The sequence below is a fragment of the Sinohyriopsis cumingii genome, chromosome 15 (assembly GCF_028554795.1).
Source record: "Sinohyriopsis cumingii isolate HCF-2022 chromosome 15, ASM2855479v2, whole genome shotgun sequence".
NCBI classification, from domain to species: domain Eukaryota; kingdom Metazoa; phylum Mollusca; class Bivalvia; order Unionida; family Unionidae; genus Sinohyriopsis; species Sinohyriopsis cumingii.
The window spans coordinates 95486073-95502624 of record NC_142975.1 but is presented as its reverse complement, the minus strand read 5'-3'; the positions used below and the strand labels follow the sequence as shown (position 1 = coordinate 95502624).

At 32.8% G+C, this 16552-nt stretch overlaps 1 protein-coding gene across 1 annotated transcript; it reads right to left on the bottom strand.

Moving 5' to 3' along the window:
* Window positions 1–305: 305 nt before the first annotated feature.
* LOC149782351 (uncharacterized) lies at window positions 306–15875 on the bottom strand. The gene is made up of 5 exons (XM_089933731.1): window positions 15784–15875; window positions 15031–15069; window positions 14350–14474; window positions 13642–13809; window positions 306–511 (listed from the first exon to the last, which is right to left on the bottom strand). Exons 1-5 carry the CDS (start codon window positions 15831–15833, stop codon window positions 426–428), a joined length of 468 nt encoding a protein of 155 aa, XP_089789857.1. The 5' UTR covers window positions 15834–15875; the 3' UTR covers window positions 306–425.
* Between the last annotated feature and the right edge of the window lie 677 nt (window positions 15876–16552).

The following is a 16552-nucleotide window of genomic DNA, read 5'->3' as shown; positions in this document are numbered from 1 at the left end:
AACATTTTATAACATTATATTGTAAAATCTCAGTTGGATAGGCTCTGAATATTACACAGCATGTATATTATAGTTTTATTTTATCTGGGAAAAATTTAGTGTGTGAATTCAGTGCACATTTGCTCAACGACATCGAATGAATACTTAGCAATGGTTACTTTTAGAGAGAGGGAGAGAGAGAGAGAGAGAGAGAGAGAGAGAGAGATAATACATTTGACGTTATGTTTATATCTCTGTGAACATCCACGCTTGAAAATATTCCACTTATAAAGAATTTGTAATACTATGTAAATTATAAGTAGGACTTGAACAGTGAGTAATCAGTTTATTGCAACAAAGCCGTTTGGTCTTAATCTAGCCCTAATCTAGACCCATATGGTGAATTTGATATGTCCGTTGTTGCACAAAACCGAGCAACTGTTATGTTATGAAATCTTCTTGTTCGGTATTGATGTTACCAGACGCATGTAGGCGAGGAGGAATTCGAACGCAGTTATTTTTCCGTCTTTTTCTAAAATGAGTAAAGGATGAAATAAATATGAGATTATTATGAAAGTCAATGTTTGTAAGTTAGCTCTAGTCATGTATAACAATATATATTGACTTGCATACTCTTTAGTGTTGAAAACGTAATAAAAACGAAATCATTAATAAATATGTTCGTTTCAGACCCCTCGACTTTCAACTTCTATTGCACAAACTTAGATAGGGAACCAAAGGATTCATGGGCATGAAACTGGTCTAATTTCACATGTGAATGCCAGCGTTTCGCATGAAGATGCGACTGTACAATATATATATATATATATATATATATATATATATATATATATATATATATATATATATATATATATATAAGCTTGCTGAAATAAATCCATCGAATTCATTTACAGATGGGGCTTCATCAATATCGGTAATAAAATAAATAATATCATTACCATCCTCGTCCAGCAATTTTGCATTTTCATTGGAATATTTAAGTACATCATATTATCTCTGATCAGCAACTTACAGAGCTACTAAATACATCTTATCCCATTTTGAGCTATCTCGTTATCAAATTAAGTAGTAATTGCGTCTTACCAGACCTAGATGGGCTAAATACCCAGGAGAAAAACACTTTCCCGGATATAGTCATTGTGGTCCTGGAACCAGACTTGATATCCGATTTGCCGAGAAAGGTCATGCTAGACCTGGAGAGTATCCAATAACTGCTATTGATTAAGCATGTCACGTTCATGATGTAGCTTATAAAAATAAAGATTTACAACAAAGACATAGTTCAGATGTGAAGTTGATTCACTCGTTAAATTTCATAAAAAATAAATATTTCAGAGAATACTGAGCACATTGGTTGATAATATCAGCGATGTAAAGTAAACTAGTATTAGGAGCCGGTAATTTTTCAACCAATTATTATAAAATAATGGTATCGATTTAGTAGAGCCCAAGGATATATTGCAGATGTATAGCAGAGAGTAGTAAACTTGCTCATGCAGCAAATGTTACACGTTCTGTTGCTGCAAATTGGTTAGCACGACAGGCAATATGGCAAAATTAAATACCACCAACTAAAAAATTCAGCATGCACATTTTGATGTAAGCACTCCTAATGAGATTCATCAAGCAGATATTTTATTTTTACCACACGATGCTTTTAAAACTGGTAGACGTTAATCAAATAATGCGTTGACTGTCGTTGACATTGCAAGTAGATGCAAAGAAGTAGAACCACTATCAACTAAAAGAGCAGCTGAAGTTTAAATGCTTTTGAACACATTTATCAACAAGGACCCTTGCGATTGGCAAATTTGCTACAGGTTGATCCTGGCAAGGAACTTCTTGGGGCACCGTCATCTCTGATATAAAAAAAAATCCCATAATGTCAAAATTAGACGAGGACATACCGCAATTCATCGCGATCAGGCAATAGTTGAACGATATAATGGAACACTTGCTGAGCGATTATATGGATATCAATATGAGAAGGAAATAATTCAGAAAGATATGCGATCTCACAACGGGTTGCATTGTTATCAATTGTGATAGCGGCGTTAAATAATGCAATTATTCGTGCGATTTCTATGAAAACCATTAAAGCGATTGCAAAAAATATGTAGCAATATAAAGAAATGAACATGACGATGGTAAAAAGGAGATATTGATCTTATTTGGAGTATTACGACACATACAATTTCCAGCGTGGAAATATCTACGGGTAGACCTGCAATCTACAGATTATATTCAAATGCTCATCAACTTGGTTTTGTAACGCGAGCAATTACAAGTAATTCTTGAAGACACACAATTACCACCGCATTCACTTTTGTAAACTAACATCTCCCCATCGATTACGCTCAAGACAGGCCAGCATCACGTGACTAAGTCTGTGACAGCTCGCACAATGATTATTCTGTCGTTGTTACAATGTCATGATAAATTCAGCATCGAGATCAAAGTCACGCTTATTTTTTGTCGCACTGTTTATAACTAATTAATTTTTCTTACTATATCATTTTTAGTTTCCTTAATTTGATTATTATTTTCTATGAAGTCTATGATAACCATTCTACTGACTCCACAATCTGCGAGATAAAATAAGTTTGACCATTCGATACGATTATCAACGATCAAATCATTTACATCAGATACTTAATCCTTGTGATGAATGAATTGTCATTGCGTATCCTAGAGACCACGGATTTTTGTCCATAGTTGTGCTTTCAATAACACTGATACTAACTAAGACAATATCATTTTAACACAATATTTTATTTCTCTTACGATCCTGGTATATCAATGTCGATATTTTGTCATCTAGGATATGCTAGTCGCTAACTCAATGGTACGGAATTTGATAAATGTCTTCATGTAACAAAAATAATTGTTGTTGAAGTGTATCATCAACTATCTTTCTACTGCAACTATTAAATCAGTTGGTCTCCCTAAATTCCAAAAATTGTTTATAGGAGTTTTTGAAATTATCTAGCGCATTATGTCACGCTGAACTTTATCCGGTTGCGGTTGTAATCTGATTAATTACTTAAAATCTCTTAATTCTTGATCAGGTGCTCTATGATCAAAAGTTATTTCTTCAAAATAATCCACAAGTTTCTTTAGCCATTTATGTGGCTTGATCGCCACACATTATTACAACAGTATTTTTTGTCAATAACTAATCAAGAAATAGTTTTAATATTTCTAATTAAACAGTACTTATTTCATCCCAAACAATAATACTTGGAATATATTTCTCCCCAATTTTTTCATGAGTCCATTTATTTCCCTTCCATCGACTCAGCCATCGACTCTGCCATTAAACACGTGTTTCTATTCGTTGTATCGGCATATATAATATCGAGTTCGGCATAATCTATATTTAATCTTGTACAATGTCACTTATGGTCATGTGATCCTCCTTGGGTAAATTTACAAATTAATGTTCTGCCAAGATCTTTTGCTATTTTATTTTCAAAATCAGTCATATTAGGACTTTTATCATCATAATATTTTTTTTTGTTGTTGTAACGAAACATCTTTCTGCGGACAATATGATATAACTGTTTCACTTACAGTCAATTATATAGTGTTACATCTGTGTGATAAATTTCTCCATTAGGTCGTAAAGACTGATCATAATTTCCGTCACCGAAACGCTGAAATAACCCTATTGATACATGATCGTTCATACTTATTTCGTTAATAAATTAATATATATCTCCATGGTAAAATTTAACAATCCGATTTCGTGGAAATATTGTTACTGCATTAGTCCACTCATGCGCATTATGATCAATAATTTCAGGCGAAGATCTTTTCGGTTTTTACTTAGAGTAGTACAAAATTTCTCTGGCTATCGTTTTTACCCTTATGGAATTTTAATATATTTCCAAGCCCAGCGACGTCTTTGATAGAAGTTCCTGTAACTTTAACTATTTCTGCCCAATCATTTAATATTTTACCTCTTTTATCCGTTAAACCATGTCCATGTGTCGAAAATGTAATATGTTCCGTTACTCGTTCGGCAACACAATTTAGCCATGACAAATTCATCGGTTTTAGATCATGAACGCTGTGTTTATCATTCAGCGGATACAATGCATAAATAACCTCGGTTACAGGATATGCTCTTTCATAATACGGTTTGTCAATACCAGTCAAAATTTCTGGTTTGGAAGTTATACCTTATTCGGCTCTATTTTCATTATAGAGGAAAGGGTCACGTCTGTCTTTGATAAATCCAAGTATCTTATACTTCCTTAATAAACTTTACTCTGAAAAATATCTTTGATTGTCGAGATAATTAATAATCATCGCAGCTCGTTGGTCATTCATTGTAGCATCGATTACATTAGTGTTACATATGAATTTGCATGTTTACCACGCATGAGATGAATCATCGCTGCAAAATTCTTTTTTGGAATTACGAATAATTTCAATCAGAGTTTCCGTCGGATCAATCAGAGCTCGTCTTCGTGGGTCAGAGGTTCTTCTATCAAGATCGAATCTATATTCAGAAGGTTTAATCTTAATCGCTGATAATACCATCTCATCCATATTATAATGAAGTCAAATATTTATTTACATTTATATATATATATATATATATATATATATATATATATATATATATATATATATATATATATATATATATATTTTAATTAATCATTCAAACAAATAATATTATTATATGAATGGAAAAAACGAATTTGTAAAACATCCTATCATCAAGAATTATGAGGCATCTCATCTGGGTGTTATGAGGTACTGTCGACTGAAATATCCACTTCGTAATGTCACTAACACTAATTATCTCATGTTGAATACCATAGGAAATAAAACGTATCTTTGCTATAAATGTATTTACCAGTGTTATAATTTGTTAATTGAGGAAGGTCTTGTGATCGATCATAGTAAAGACTCAAAACTCGATAATTCCTAGGGTAATTTACGAGCCATTACACAAAGTCATAACAGAAAATTTAGTAAAAAAGGGAAACGTTCTGTAATTGCAAAAATTATTAAGTCTGTAAATACAGAAACTGGTTAAGAAATAATATTTCAATCAATAAATGAAGCTGGAAAATTTTTTGAGATTAACAAACGTTCGTTAAAATATATCTCATATAATATTATCAGATCGGCATGTTCGAAGAAATATTAAAAACTGGGGTTTTATAATTGTTGAAGGGAGTAGTTATCTCGCTTGTTACTATGTTATTGACGACAGTGTTTTGTCATCGTAACTGATACAAATATACAATATTTTGACCATCTGTTTGTTAACTGGTGTCATTTAAGTAATATTATTTCGTAATAAATGAAATTAGTGAAAGAATATTTACATCTTCTAATTTCGTTTTCCTTGTCAAAGACAATGTCAAAAGTCAATCGCATGGTTTGTGATACAGTAGTTATTTTCAGATCTGGTTATTATACAGAAATACGTGTATTTTAAACCTAACTTAGTCAAAGGCAGAAATATATACAATACAATATACGATTATTTTAACTTGATGTGTGCTGGAAAATAGAAAATAAATCCAGGATAGGTAAGTTTATAATAATCTCTGAAACATGTATCAGTAAGGTTTTAAGATAGCGCAGTGGTAGTGTGGCTGATTCTCATATTCGAGGTTTGGTGCTCAAATCCCGTTACTGACAAACTGTCGACGGGGGCGATATTTAGCGATTTTTCTTGAAGAAAGCGGCGTCTCCATCCCCAAAGGAATTTCATGTACATCTTCTCTCATCGTCAAACGACGTGGTGAGTACGTTTTTTTCCTCGGGGTTGGGGGTGTGTGCCCATGAAATTGAAAGGCCTAGACAACCCTCTGAATCTCAAAAATATCGTTTCGTTTAGGAATTCGCTGTGCGGGGGTGTCTATGTAAGAACTTGTGGAGCCTCCAAACCGTAGGGTGATGTGACTATCACTATCTCACTGAAGGGTACCCCACACTAAATCGTTCAGAAAGAATGTCAGCCAGAAAGAACAAGGTGTGGGTGCCAAGAAGACTATAAGAAAGATGTCACGAAAGGAACCTATGGAAAGGCACAATTACACAGTTGAAGGGACTCCATGACTGATAACCGCTCATCATAAATCGTTTTTTTTGTGTGTCAAAAAATTACATTTTATATATATATATATATATATATATATATATATATATATATATATATATATATATATATATATATATATATATATATATATGTTTAATGTATAATGAACGTGGAAAACATTAATGCTATTATTTCTGTAATTTGAAAATTTAAACATGTCGATATAAAATTGATGTTGATCGTGAAAAAGTTATTTGTGATTTTTAATCCTTGCAAACAGAAAACTTGAAAATAGATATACACTACCAGCACATCATAGGTTCGTGAAACTTATCCAGCAGCCTATGTTCCTACCCTTAACTACGGTCAAATATACAGAAGTTAAACGATTTGTATCTCTCTCACGCTCGATTGAAAACATTTGAAGAGTTTCTTGATATTGTCTAAGCCACTAGTTGTAAATTTATTCCTAATATCAATTAGTAGAAGCTGTAATTTAGAAGATTGTAGTTTTAAAGATTGTGGTTTAAAAGATTGAAGTTGAGGTTGTTTTGAGCTTTCTCTGTTTTAACAATTTGTGGCTGATGTTGAGAAATTTGTGGGTCAGTAATTTTTGGGTTTTGTGGCCAAGGTTGAGAAATGTGTGGCTCAGGAAAGTTTGGTTATTGTGGTTCATGATGAGGGATTTGTGGCTCAGGTTGAGGCAGTTGTTTATGCACATCCGCATAAATTATTTATCTTTTCAATATATTTTATAAATTTTTGATGGTTATATCTAGCCTGATTTTGTTGTAATATATACCATGTATCCATTTGAAACAATTATCAACAATTACGTCATCATTCTCAGGCTGCAAAATTTCAGACTTTCGAAGAAAACCCAACGTTGCAATACTCGGTATTTTTTCCTCTCTAACAATTTATTTATTAGTAAATTCTTCAATAACACCTTTTATAAATGTAATAATCAAGTCAATTTGTTCTTTTATTTATACTTTGAGTTTTGGTGCAAAATATTTTTCTGTTTCACCAACACTTATTACTTCGTATCTACAAAGTGGCTGAACAGCAGTTATTTCATATGGAAGATCTCTTAAACTATATTTCTTTGTTTGATTCTTCTTCCTATCGTTTCAGTTTCTCATTTGTTTTTGTAACGTGGGAAGATCTTGAGTAGCTTCTACAACTGTTTAGAAAGTTATCTTTGTAACAGGTTTAACTAAGTGTTCTGTACCTTCTGTATATTCAACTGGTGCTCTTGACATTCTTGCAGTTTGTCTTGATACCATCACGAAGAGGAAAATATCTTCTAATTGCTTCTAATCTTTCTCAAGCGTATTTACTTGTGTACGATTACATTATTGATCGGCCAATGTGGGTATGTGAGAAAGCTTGCCAGTAGCTTCTCGAGGGTCGGTGGTTCTTTCCGGGGATTTCCTGGGTTCTTCCTCCACTATTAATACTGGCCGCCATGTATAGCCTATCTTGTGCTGAAAATGGCGTTAAAACATACAACAACAACAACAACATTATTGATATAATACTGATTTAATTACTCACACAATACAGCGGCAGAGAGGGTGCGAGCACAATTGAGTTTCACCGTGGGTAAAAAGAGCACACAAATTTTGAAAAACATAAACGACAAAGATAGAGTAATAGAAAAAACTAACCCAATTATAGAATGCTTCCATTTGACGTTATTGACCACCTATTTTCATTTTCCGTAGGAAACATTATTTTTCAAAAGTGGACCTTACATCAAGTGGTCTGTTCTACCTCTCTGCTGCTATAGTAATGCTATTAATAGTTGTTCTGCTTTAATGTTATAGTACTTGCTTTGTCATTAGTGAGTTCGTTATTTATATTTATAATCAGCGGTGTATCCATTTACAAAAGCAAACCATAAGAACTTCCACAATAAATGGCAACATTATAAATGATTGCTACTTTCAATGTTAGATCCTCTTCGTACGCAGAGGCAATGTTTAATCTGCACGTTTCTAAATTGGATTTTTTAACGCTTCATGGTCACCATGTGTCAATTGAACATACCACAATCAAATGGTAATAACACATTTTAAAGTAAAATTGTCATCGCATGCTATAAAGTTTTCCAAAGTAACATCATCACCATCATACTTTTCTGCACAATCATTATACATTTAATCTTCTATGTATAATTATTACTCATGTTGTCTTCTATCTACAATTTTCCTCAACTGCTACCGATTGCTTATCACTCTTTGAAATACCGCTCAATTCTAAATCTATATTGATGGTAGTTTTTAAGCCGAGTATTAAACGAGTCGATAATATATATATATAATAAAGAATTACCCTCATCACCAACGCTTCAACTACCATGTTACTCGGTAATACATAAATATGTGGATCAGAAACAATCTAATTAATTTTCATGAACATGTTATCCAATACTTAAAAAATTCCCTCAATCAGCAACATTTCAGTTTCATAACTATATTATTTGGTTATAATTAAAATTAATTTTCACATTCGAGTATTTATGCCTTTCTGCGATTCCACCAAGTTTTTATAATCTGATTCGTAAGCTATCTGCTCTGAAATAAATATCTCTTAAAATTGTAACAATGTCAGATGCCGTCGATGCAGTGCTTATAATAGACGTTGTGGGTTTCTTTACATTATTCGCATGCTCTATAATACCAAACACATTGATCCATTTGAACGGTTCTCTCCTCCGTGTATACATTGCTGAAGGACGTAAAGGCAGTCAGTAGATTCGTCTTTCTCTGACACAAAGTCATTTTATTTCTTGAAAATTGTCTCCTATATTGAACAGTGCCCCTTCTTTTGTTATAGTCACGTTTGATAACACAACAGTAGATAGCATACAGATAACTTGGTGCAGATTTGTCATGGTTTGATTTGTTTCCTACAGTTATCTCCAGGTTTGCTGAGTTAACATTTTGACACTGTTACACAGTTACTAACACTAAAAATAAGTGTATTACATTTATAAGGTGTTGTTATACGTCCTTTAAAATCCGAAGTAAACTATTTATGATTTAAAAGTTAACATAAAATTGAGTTGTATAAATACTTTGAACCTCCACTTAGTATTTTCCCACTCGCTTTTGTACTTCTATAGCTCTGTATTTCTCTTACTTTTGCACGTTTCTGATTCCTGCACAATCGCTCTACATTTGGGATATGTGTTTCAGAACTAACTCTAGCGTCGAGTGTCTTAAATATTAATTGCTACCATTTATTTATCTAGTTTCATAGGATGAATGAAATGTTTGGAAAACTTGCATGCTCAATGTCTGTATATATATACGGATTTAATTTGATCGTGTGGTATAGAAAATCGTTCCGTAAAAACAGGCGATCAATTTTGAGGTACTTTTGTGTGACTGAATATTTTTTAGATGTATTAATCACGTGCATAGTACACCTTTTTAACAAAATACAAGGTAGGTTGTTTAGTCTGTACTCTTCAATATTTTCTTTTGAGCTTATTTAAGAAGACTGGTGCATTTATTATATTGTAATGTAACTTCACTTGTGTTAGCTTCCCGTTGCGCATTTACAACAAGATTACTTTATTGTATCTTTTAATTTATTCCATACTTTCATTTATTAACTTCCTTGGATATTGTGTCGACCGTTGTTTCGTGTTCATCTTCCTACATTATTGCTATAAAGTTTATTTTGAAGTATTCCTATTTCTTTAACAATTTTATACGTTTTAAAGCTTGTATGGTCTATTGCACCAATGTACTACTGCTTTTCCATGCTGGAGCGGAAACAAGCCAAATAAGGAGACCATGTGTTGCACTAGCCAGATGAAAGTCATGAGGAGTCGAAGGCTTTTACCTAGATTATATAGCAAACAATTCAGTAATATCAAACTGCTCGTCCACGTACACGTACCCGGTTATGATTTGCATTAATATCCACGTGGTGAACAAAATAAAACATTTTAGTGGAGTTGTATTAAACACACAACCCACCCACACAAATGACGTTTTGATTCAAGCCAATATTATTGACTGTAACTCTTTTCCGTATTTGGAGATTCATTACCTGTGAAATTAAAATACTACTGAAGAAATAAGATTACTAATCGCTACAATATCGCACATATCATGTTTTGTTTTCTTTGTAGGACTATATTTTATATTGACTGTACCAGAGACTGTATGATATTATATATGAAACATACTGACAATAATAGTGTATGTGCTTATTTATGGTCCGTACTTGAGGGTTGTGCCTATCAGATTGTGTCATGGTTCTAAGAGGTAAACAAGATATTTTTAAAAAAAATTATTTCAAAAGATATAGTACGTAGGACATCAAGTGAAACTTGAATTTAATGGGATTTGGCAAGCGACAATGAATTTCATTTTAATATAAATCTTTGATGCTCACCGATTAGAGTTTAAACTTGTGTTCAGATATAATTTAAGATGAATTATTTGTTTATATTATTTACTGTAATTACAAGGTGCTCATATACTTGGGATTATTGAAATCTCCTCCGAAGACTATATGATCATATTGTGGTACATCAGGACATTAAAGTCTCTTGTACATCATATATAACATTTAGGACTTTTCAGGATTTAATTCGCAATATTGTGTGTGTCTTACGAATTTTCTCTTCTGGTATTCTAGGAACGAAAGTATTATTTAAGTTAAATCGTTCTGCTGTCGATTTGTTCTGATATATACTTTATGATAAACAGTTACCTAAACTGCATGACACATGTCCTTCTGTCTGTCTGTATGCATGGATACATGCATGCATGCATGCATGCATGTATGTATGTATGTATGTATGCATGTATGTATGTATGTATGTATGTATGTAAGTAAGTATGTATATATGTCTGCAGGAATCAATTGATCCAAACAACGGAGCGTTTGAAAATGCAGAGAAATGATTAAACCCATATATTACACAAATTGTCAAAGAGGCTCAAAAACTATTGCATGGGTTTTCAAATAATTGTTTGTGCTTTACTGACAAATTTATCGAGTTAGGGGTTTATCAGAAGCACAGTACGTAGATCTGGCGAAGAAGGATATTGTGCAATTTACTGGTTAAAGACGCAGTGAAACTCCCTTCCAGAATGAGTTTCAGGAACTATATCACAGTTACAGGGCACTGACAACTCAATAGCTTAGATGAGATTTTTTTCCTGTGAATTTGATTATACTGCCTAACCATGAGAATGATAAAGTCATAATAACATAGACGAATGAGGTGCTCGTGTGATCTTAAATCGCATGGACATCAAGACAATTAATGTGCAAATGCACAAATCTTGTGGAAAGCTTCTAAAAACGTTAGACAATTTTGCAACTTAGGATCAAGATTTGAGTATGGACAGATGCATATTATCTGTTAAAGCCTTTGCGAGGGGTCCAGTTAAATTTCAAGAGCAGAGTGTACTGCATGGCGAGCAGCAATCATTTTGATAAATTATCACTAGTCTAAAAGTAAATAAAAATAAATTGATAAATAACATAAATATCCATTTTCGCACATTCTTGTAACACCCATGGTTCGATTCCCGGTCTCAACTTAATTTCGTATTAGTCAGTTGCTTGTAAGATAATAGTAATAACGGTTTCTGGAATTGTTACTACTGATGCATATTTAGTACTTTTATAATGTTCTATCACATTTACCTGTAAGAAGTACAGAAGAATGGACTTCGATATATTGTTTGTAGAACAAGAGCAGAACTAGCAATTTTATAATTTGTGTAAGATTCTTCCGACAGTCTGCTTTCCTTGGATTATTTTGCATAATGCAAAAATTTTTGTTATCCTTATGTCAATTATTTTCTTCTGCTACTCAATTTGCTTACTTCATTATTTGGTCAGGTGGTGTCATTTTCGTTATTAAATAATAAATTTCACAATGAAAACATAAAATAGGAATAATTTAATTTTGATGTATTCAATATCCGCGATTGCTTGTGACTTTTATTGTATTTTTGATATTTTCATTAGAAACATCATACAACCGTGTGCTTGATATGATTGTAATATTGCTTTGCGAATTGTGTTACATACTCCATTTTTCGCATTTCTCCTTTGACCATTTCTGGAAAGGGTTTACATGTACCTTTGTCCTGCAAAGCCTAACTGGTTTCTTTTATAACGTGCTATGCACGCAAACTGATTTCAGATTGCTTATCAGAAACACACAATTATAAAAGCTGTCTCACTTAAGACATAAATCCTGAGCTACAACAATAGCGAAAACAGCTATCAATGAATATGATTTAGTTACTTCCTTCATACTGACTTCTTTCAGTTGTTACCTTATCAACATTTTGCTCTTGTTTTAATATCTCTGGTGTGGCATTTTAAACCAGTTTGAATGTTTCTCTACTTGATTCCTATGTTCAACATTACATGCTTTTCTTTTATTGTCAACGTTTCTTTTCTGGTGGTTCCGTAATCGTATGATTTTCTTCATTGTATTGGTTCAACCTGTCGTTCATGATGCAAGAAAGAGAGCGTTTAAAAGCAAGCAATGACCTAGTTAACGCAAACACAAGTTAACGTTAAGTTTAAGTTATCCAATGCCATATTTTGATTATGCTTCGGATGAATTAAAACTCATTTTACGAACATATTTAAATCTGAATATAGCACAATGTGAGAAGTATAATTCATACAATAGAAACAATGAATTAAAGATAAGCTCCATATTTGTCGAATATAAAAACATATGAATGTTTCATAAAGTTGATAGATAATGCAAACCTTAGGTCCTATAGTACGGCAAAATGTGATGAGAGATGAACAGGATATATCATAGCCTAAGATAAATAATGAAAGGATATATATATAAGAAGTTCTGGAACGAAACAAAAAGAAAACAAAGGTCGTACCAAAAAGAAAACCCCAGATGAACTAACTAAAATTAAATATAGTTTTAGAAATGATGAATTGCAATTGATTAGGAAATCATGCCGTATTAAACAAATTTTGGGTTGCAATGTGTTAGCTTTTGAAACGTATGTTTCTTTCGTGGAGTAGAGTGTAAGGTGGTAATTTTTGAAAATGAAAATGAGTTTGTTTTGCGGGTATGTTGTGGTGAGTCAGCAAATACAGACTATATGCTATTGGTTTATTGAAATTTCTTTTCTACGATTGCTATCACATTTAGAACGATACAAGTGTTTTTTAGTTGTGGTATTTAAATGTATCGTTAAGCCTTCAGAATATTATATGACAAAATTAGGATTATGACTATATTTGGATGCCGGTAGTTTTTACGCTTTTTGTTTGCCATACATATATTAGTTACGTGTACTTTCGTCTGCCAGACACGACAGGATCAAACAATCATTACCCCCTTTCGTTTCTTTATACTTTTGTACATTTTTGCAAATTGATTTTCAGTATTTTTCATTGGTGGAGGAAACTTCATGTAATGCCCTTACATTCATTTACGATGTTTTGGGTGTGAATGTATCTTACTTAGTCTTCATGCATTTATTGGTGAAAAACGAATAATTATTTTATGCTTTTTAATTTCTGTCTAATTTACTTACTGACTGCTGCATCAATAGTACCGAACGTCGCTATAACATCGGGTAATGTAATAGCATCATTTTTATCCGTGTCAACAGCTTGAAATACTATGTTGGCGGTAGCGCCGTCAAATATCCCGAGTGCAGCTTCTACGGTCATCCACTCTTGTCTTGAGATGGAGTTATCACCTGATATATACAATATCACCATTTACGAATAAAAACGAATACTTCGTGCAATACGTGGTTATGTTACATAATTATTTACGTATACAATGCTTTGACATGGAGAAAATCAGTGCTTAGATATATGAATGCCCCAACTTTAGGTAATTATCAAAGTAAATTTGTTTCCAAGAGAAACAGCTACTCTTTATAAACATAAGAAAACGAAGGCTCTCTTTTCATTGACGTCCCCACAGTGTTATTGTGCTGCAAAATACGTTCGTACCTACTACAATTAAGTCCCATTAGTCATGCAAATGTTTCTGATGGCGGATTTTTTGGTACAATCCTTATATATTTGGCGAAATGTATATGTGCAGATTAGTATCTTTACTGTCAATCACAAACACTATGCCGTGCAACTGTTTTAAGATGAGTGGTTGCCTTATCAAACATTACATTTGTGGCAAAGTATGAATGTGCAGACATAGATATTCTGCCATTTGATACGATTGTTTTCAATTAATATGTACTACTAATGAAAGCAGAAATATTTCTATGTACCGTTGAAATCTCTATCCAGGATACCGCTGATGAATTCATCAAGATTAAGATAGCCATCCTTATGTGATCGATCCATCTGCAAAAACACTCTCGTTAATTTGTCTTGGATATCACTGTCGAATTTACTGTAACAATAAATATATTCCATGAAATCCTCAATTTTATGACATGGGAATTGATTTATCTTTATTTATGGTTCATTATCGTATTTTATAGCAAAAATACAGTTAAGGTGTATGTTTCCTGCCTTAGCAAGCCAGGGCCGTATAATTTAGCCATGTTTAGAAAATTAAAAATCACCGTAATAATGACATTGTGTAAAGATGTTGGCACGTTTATTTCGACATCTAGCTTACTTTGCGACCCAAAAAAAACGCTTACATGGGCGCACTCACCCACACGTACAGGTTTCCCGTGCCCGTCTAGAAAATAATTCACACTACTGAGAAGCTATACACTTTGTTTAGTAATATGTTTCGTGTCATGTTCACGGAAAATTACATAACGGTGAAATAGTTTGACCTCGGAATATAGTGAAATTAAGTATCCACGAATCAAAGTATTTGTTTTCGACAGATTTTAATGTAAACACTTTTAAACAAGATTGTAATTATTGAACATAACAAAGGTAAAGGATAAAGGGATGAAGAGACATGGAAATTATGAGTGGAGGAAATTTACCTCAGCTGTCCGTATGTAATGCCTTGCTGTATAAATAGTCTGAAATGGCAGAAATATAGCTTAAGACTACAAAGAAAAAACATTTTCTTTTAAGTTCATTTGCAATTCACCTGTCCCGTATTGTTCCACATTTCTATATTCCAATTTGTTTGCAAAATGAACGACGGATTTCAAAATTTCATTGTTTCTGGTATCTATAGAATATAATCCTACCCAAACCAAATAAATTCAACCTCTGTAGTCTACCGCGCTTCTTGACAAAACTAATGATGGATATAAAATTTGAAAAGTTTGTTTTGGCACGTACATAACGCAATCCTACCCAATGCTAATAAATTCTGAAATGTATGGGTGCGTTTGTGGCATTACAAAAAGCAGACCATACAAAACCTATTAAATTCTGAAATCTAACTGAGATTTTGGCATGCACAAAACGCATTCCAACCCAAGCCTAATAAAATTTGAAACTTAACAGCGGGTTTATTGCATGTACAGAACGCAATCTATCCCGACATAATACATTTTCAAATTTGAGACCTTCTTTCTTGTTTCAACAAAAAGCATTCCAGCCACAAAATAATAAATTCCCAAATTTAAAGTCGTTTATTTGCCAGTAGATTACGATCTTCGCAAACATTTGTATTGTGTGTATGTTACATTCAACTCATCTATGGAAGGATGGAATTATTATGATATTAATGATATTTTAAATAAAACCATCATAAGTTTTTTCCTCTGCAATAATCAACTTACATACAGAGAAATAAGGCAGCAAGTAGACCCGAGCTCTTCTCCATCTGCATGCGACAAGAAATAACACAATCCAAATTACTTCAAGACGATTGTAATCAACCTTCCTTATATACAGCCTACTTGGCCTTAGTAATTATATAAACAAGAAAAAGGCACAGAAAATAATATATCTACCGAAATGATTGATAATAGCCATCGCTCTAACTATATAATATACAAAATATATATTAAATGCTAACACTAATTAATCAAGATACTAGACCCAAACACTATAAGCAGTATAAACGAAAACAACACCTGCAGAAGTACATTTCCAAACTTTATCGCCTAAGTAAACTTTCAAAATCATAATTGTATGAACCGAAATCTGTAAATTCTTAAATAGGCCAGATACACTTTGAAAACACTGTGATTTGTTATAGTTATTGGTAGCTACAGTGCTTTGCAGGGTTATTAAAAAAAGAATTTATTGACCAAGTATGGGTCTCAGCGACCATTTTCTGTGCACTTAATTGCATCTATTGCGACTATTTCTTGGATACTGAACCCTAAAGAAAACGTAGTTTAGTTGTTTATGTATTTCACGTTTTCGCTCTGTACGTTATTTTATGCAATATATGTAACAAATGTACGATGTACTTATTATGGTTTGGATAGGTGTTCTTCAATGAATTACTAAACTCGCTTGTAAATTGATAGATACGTTTTGGTTCCCGTTGGAATTTATTCTCTAATGATAGCTTCAAGATAGTTTATTTTCAAAAAGTTG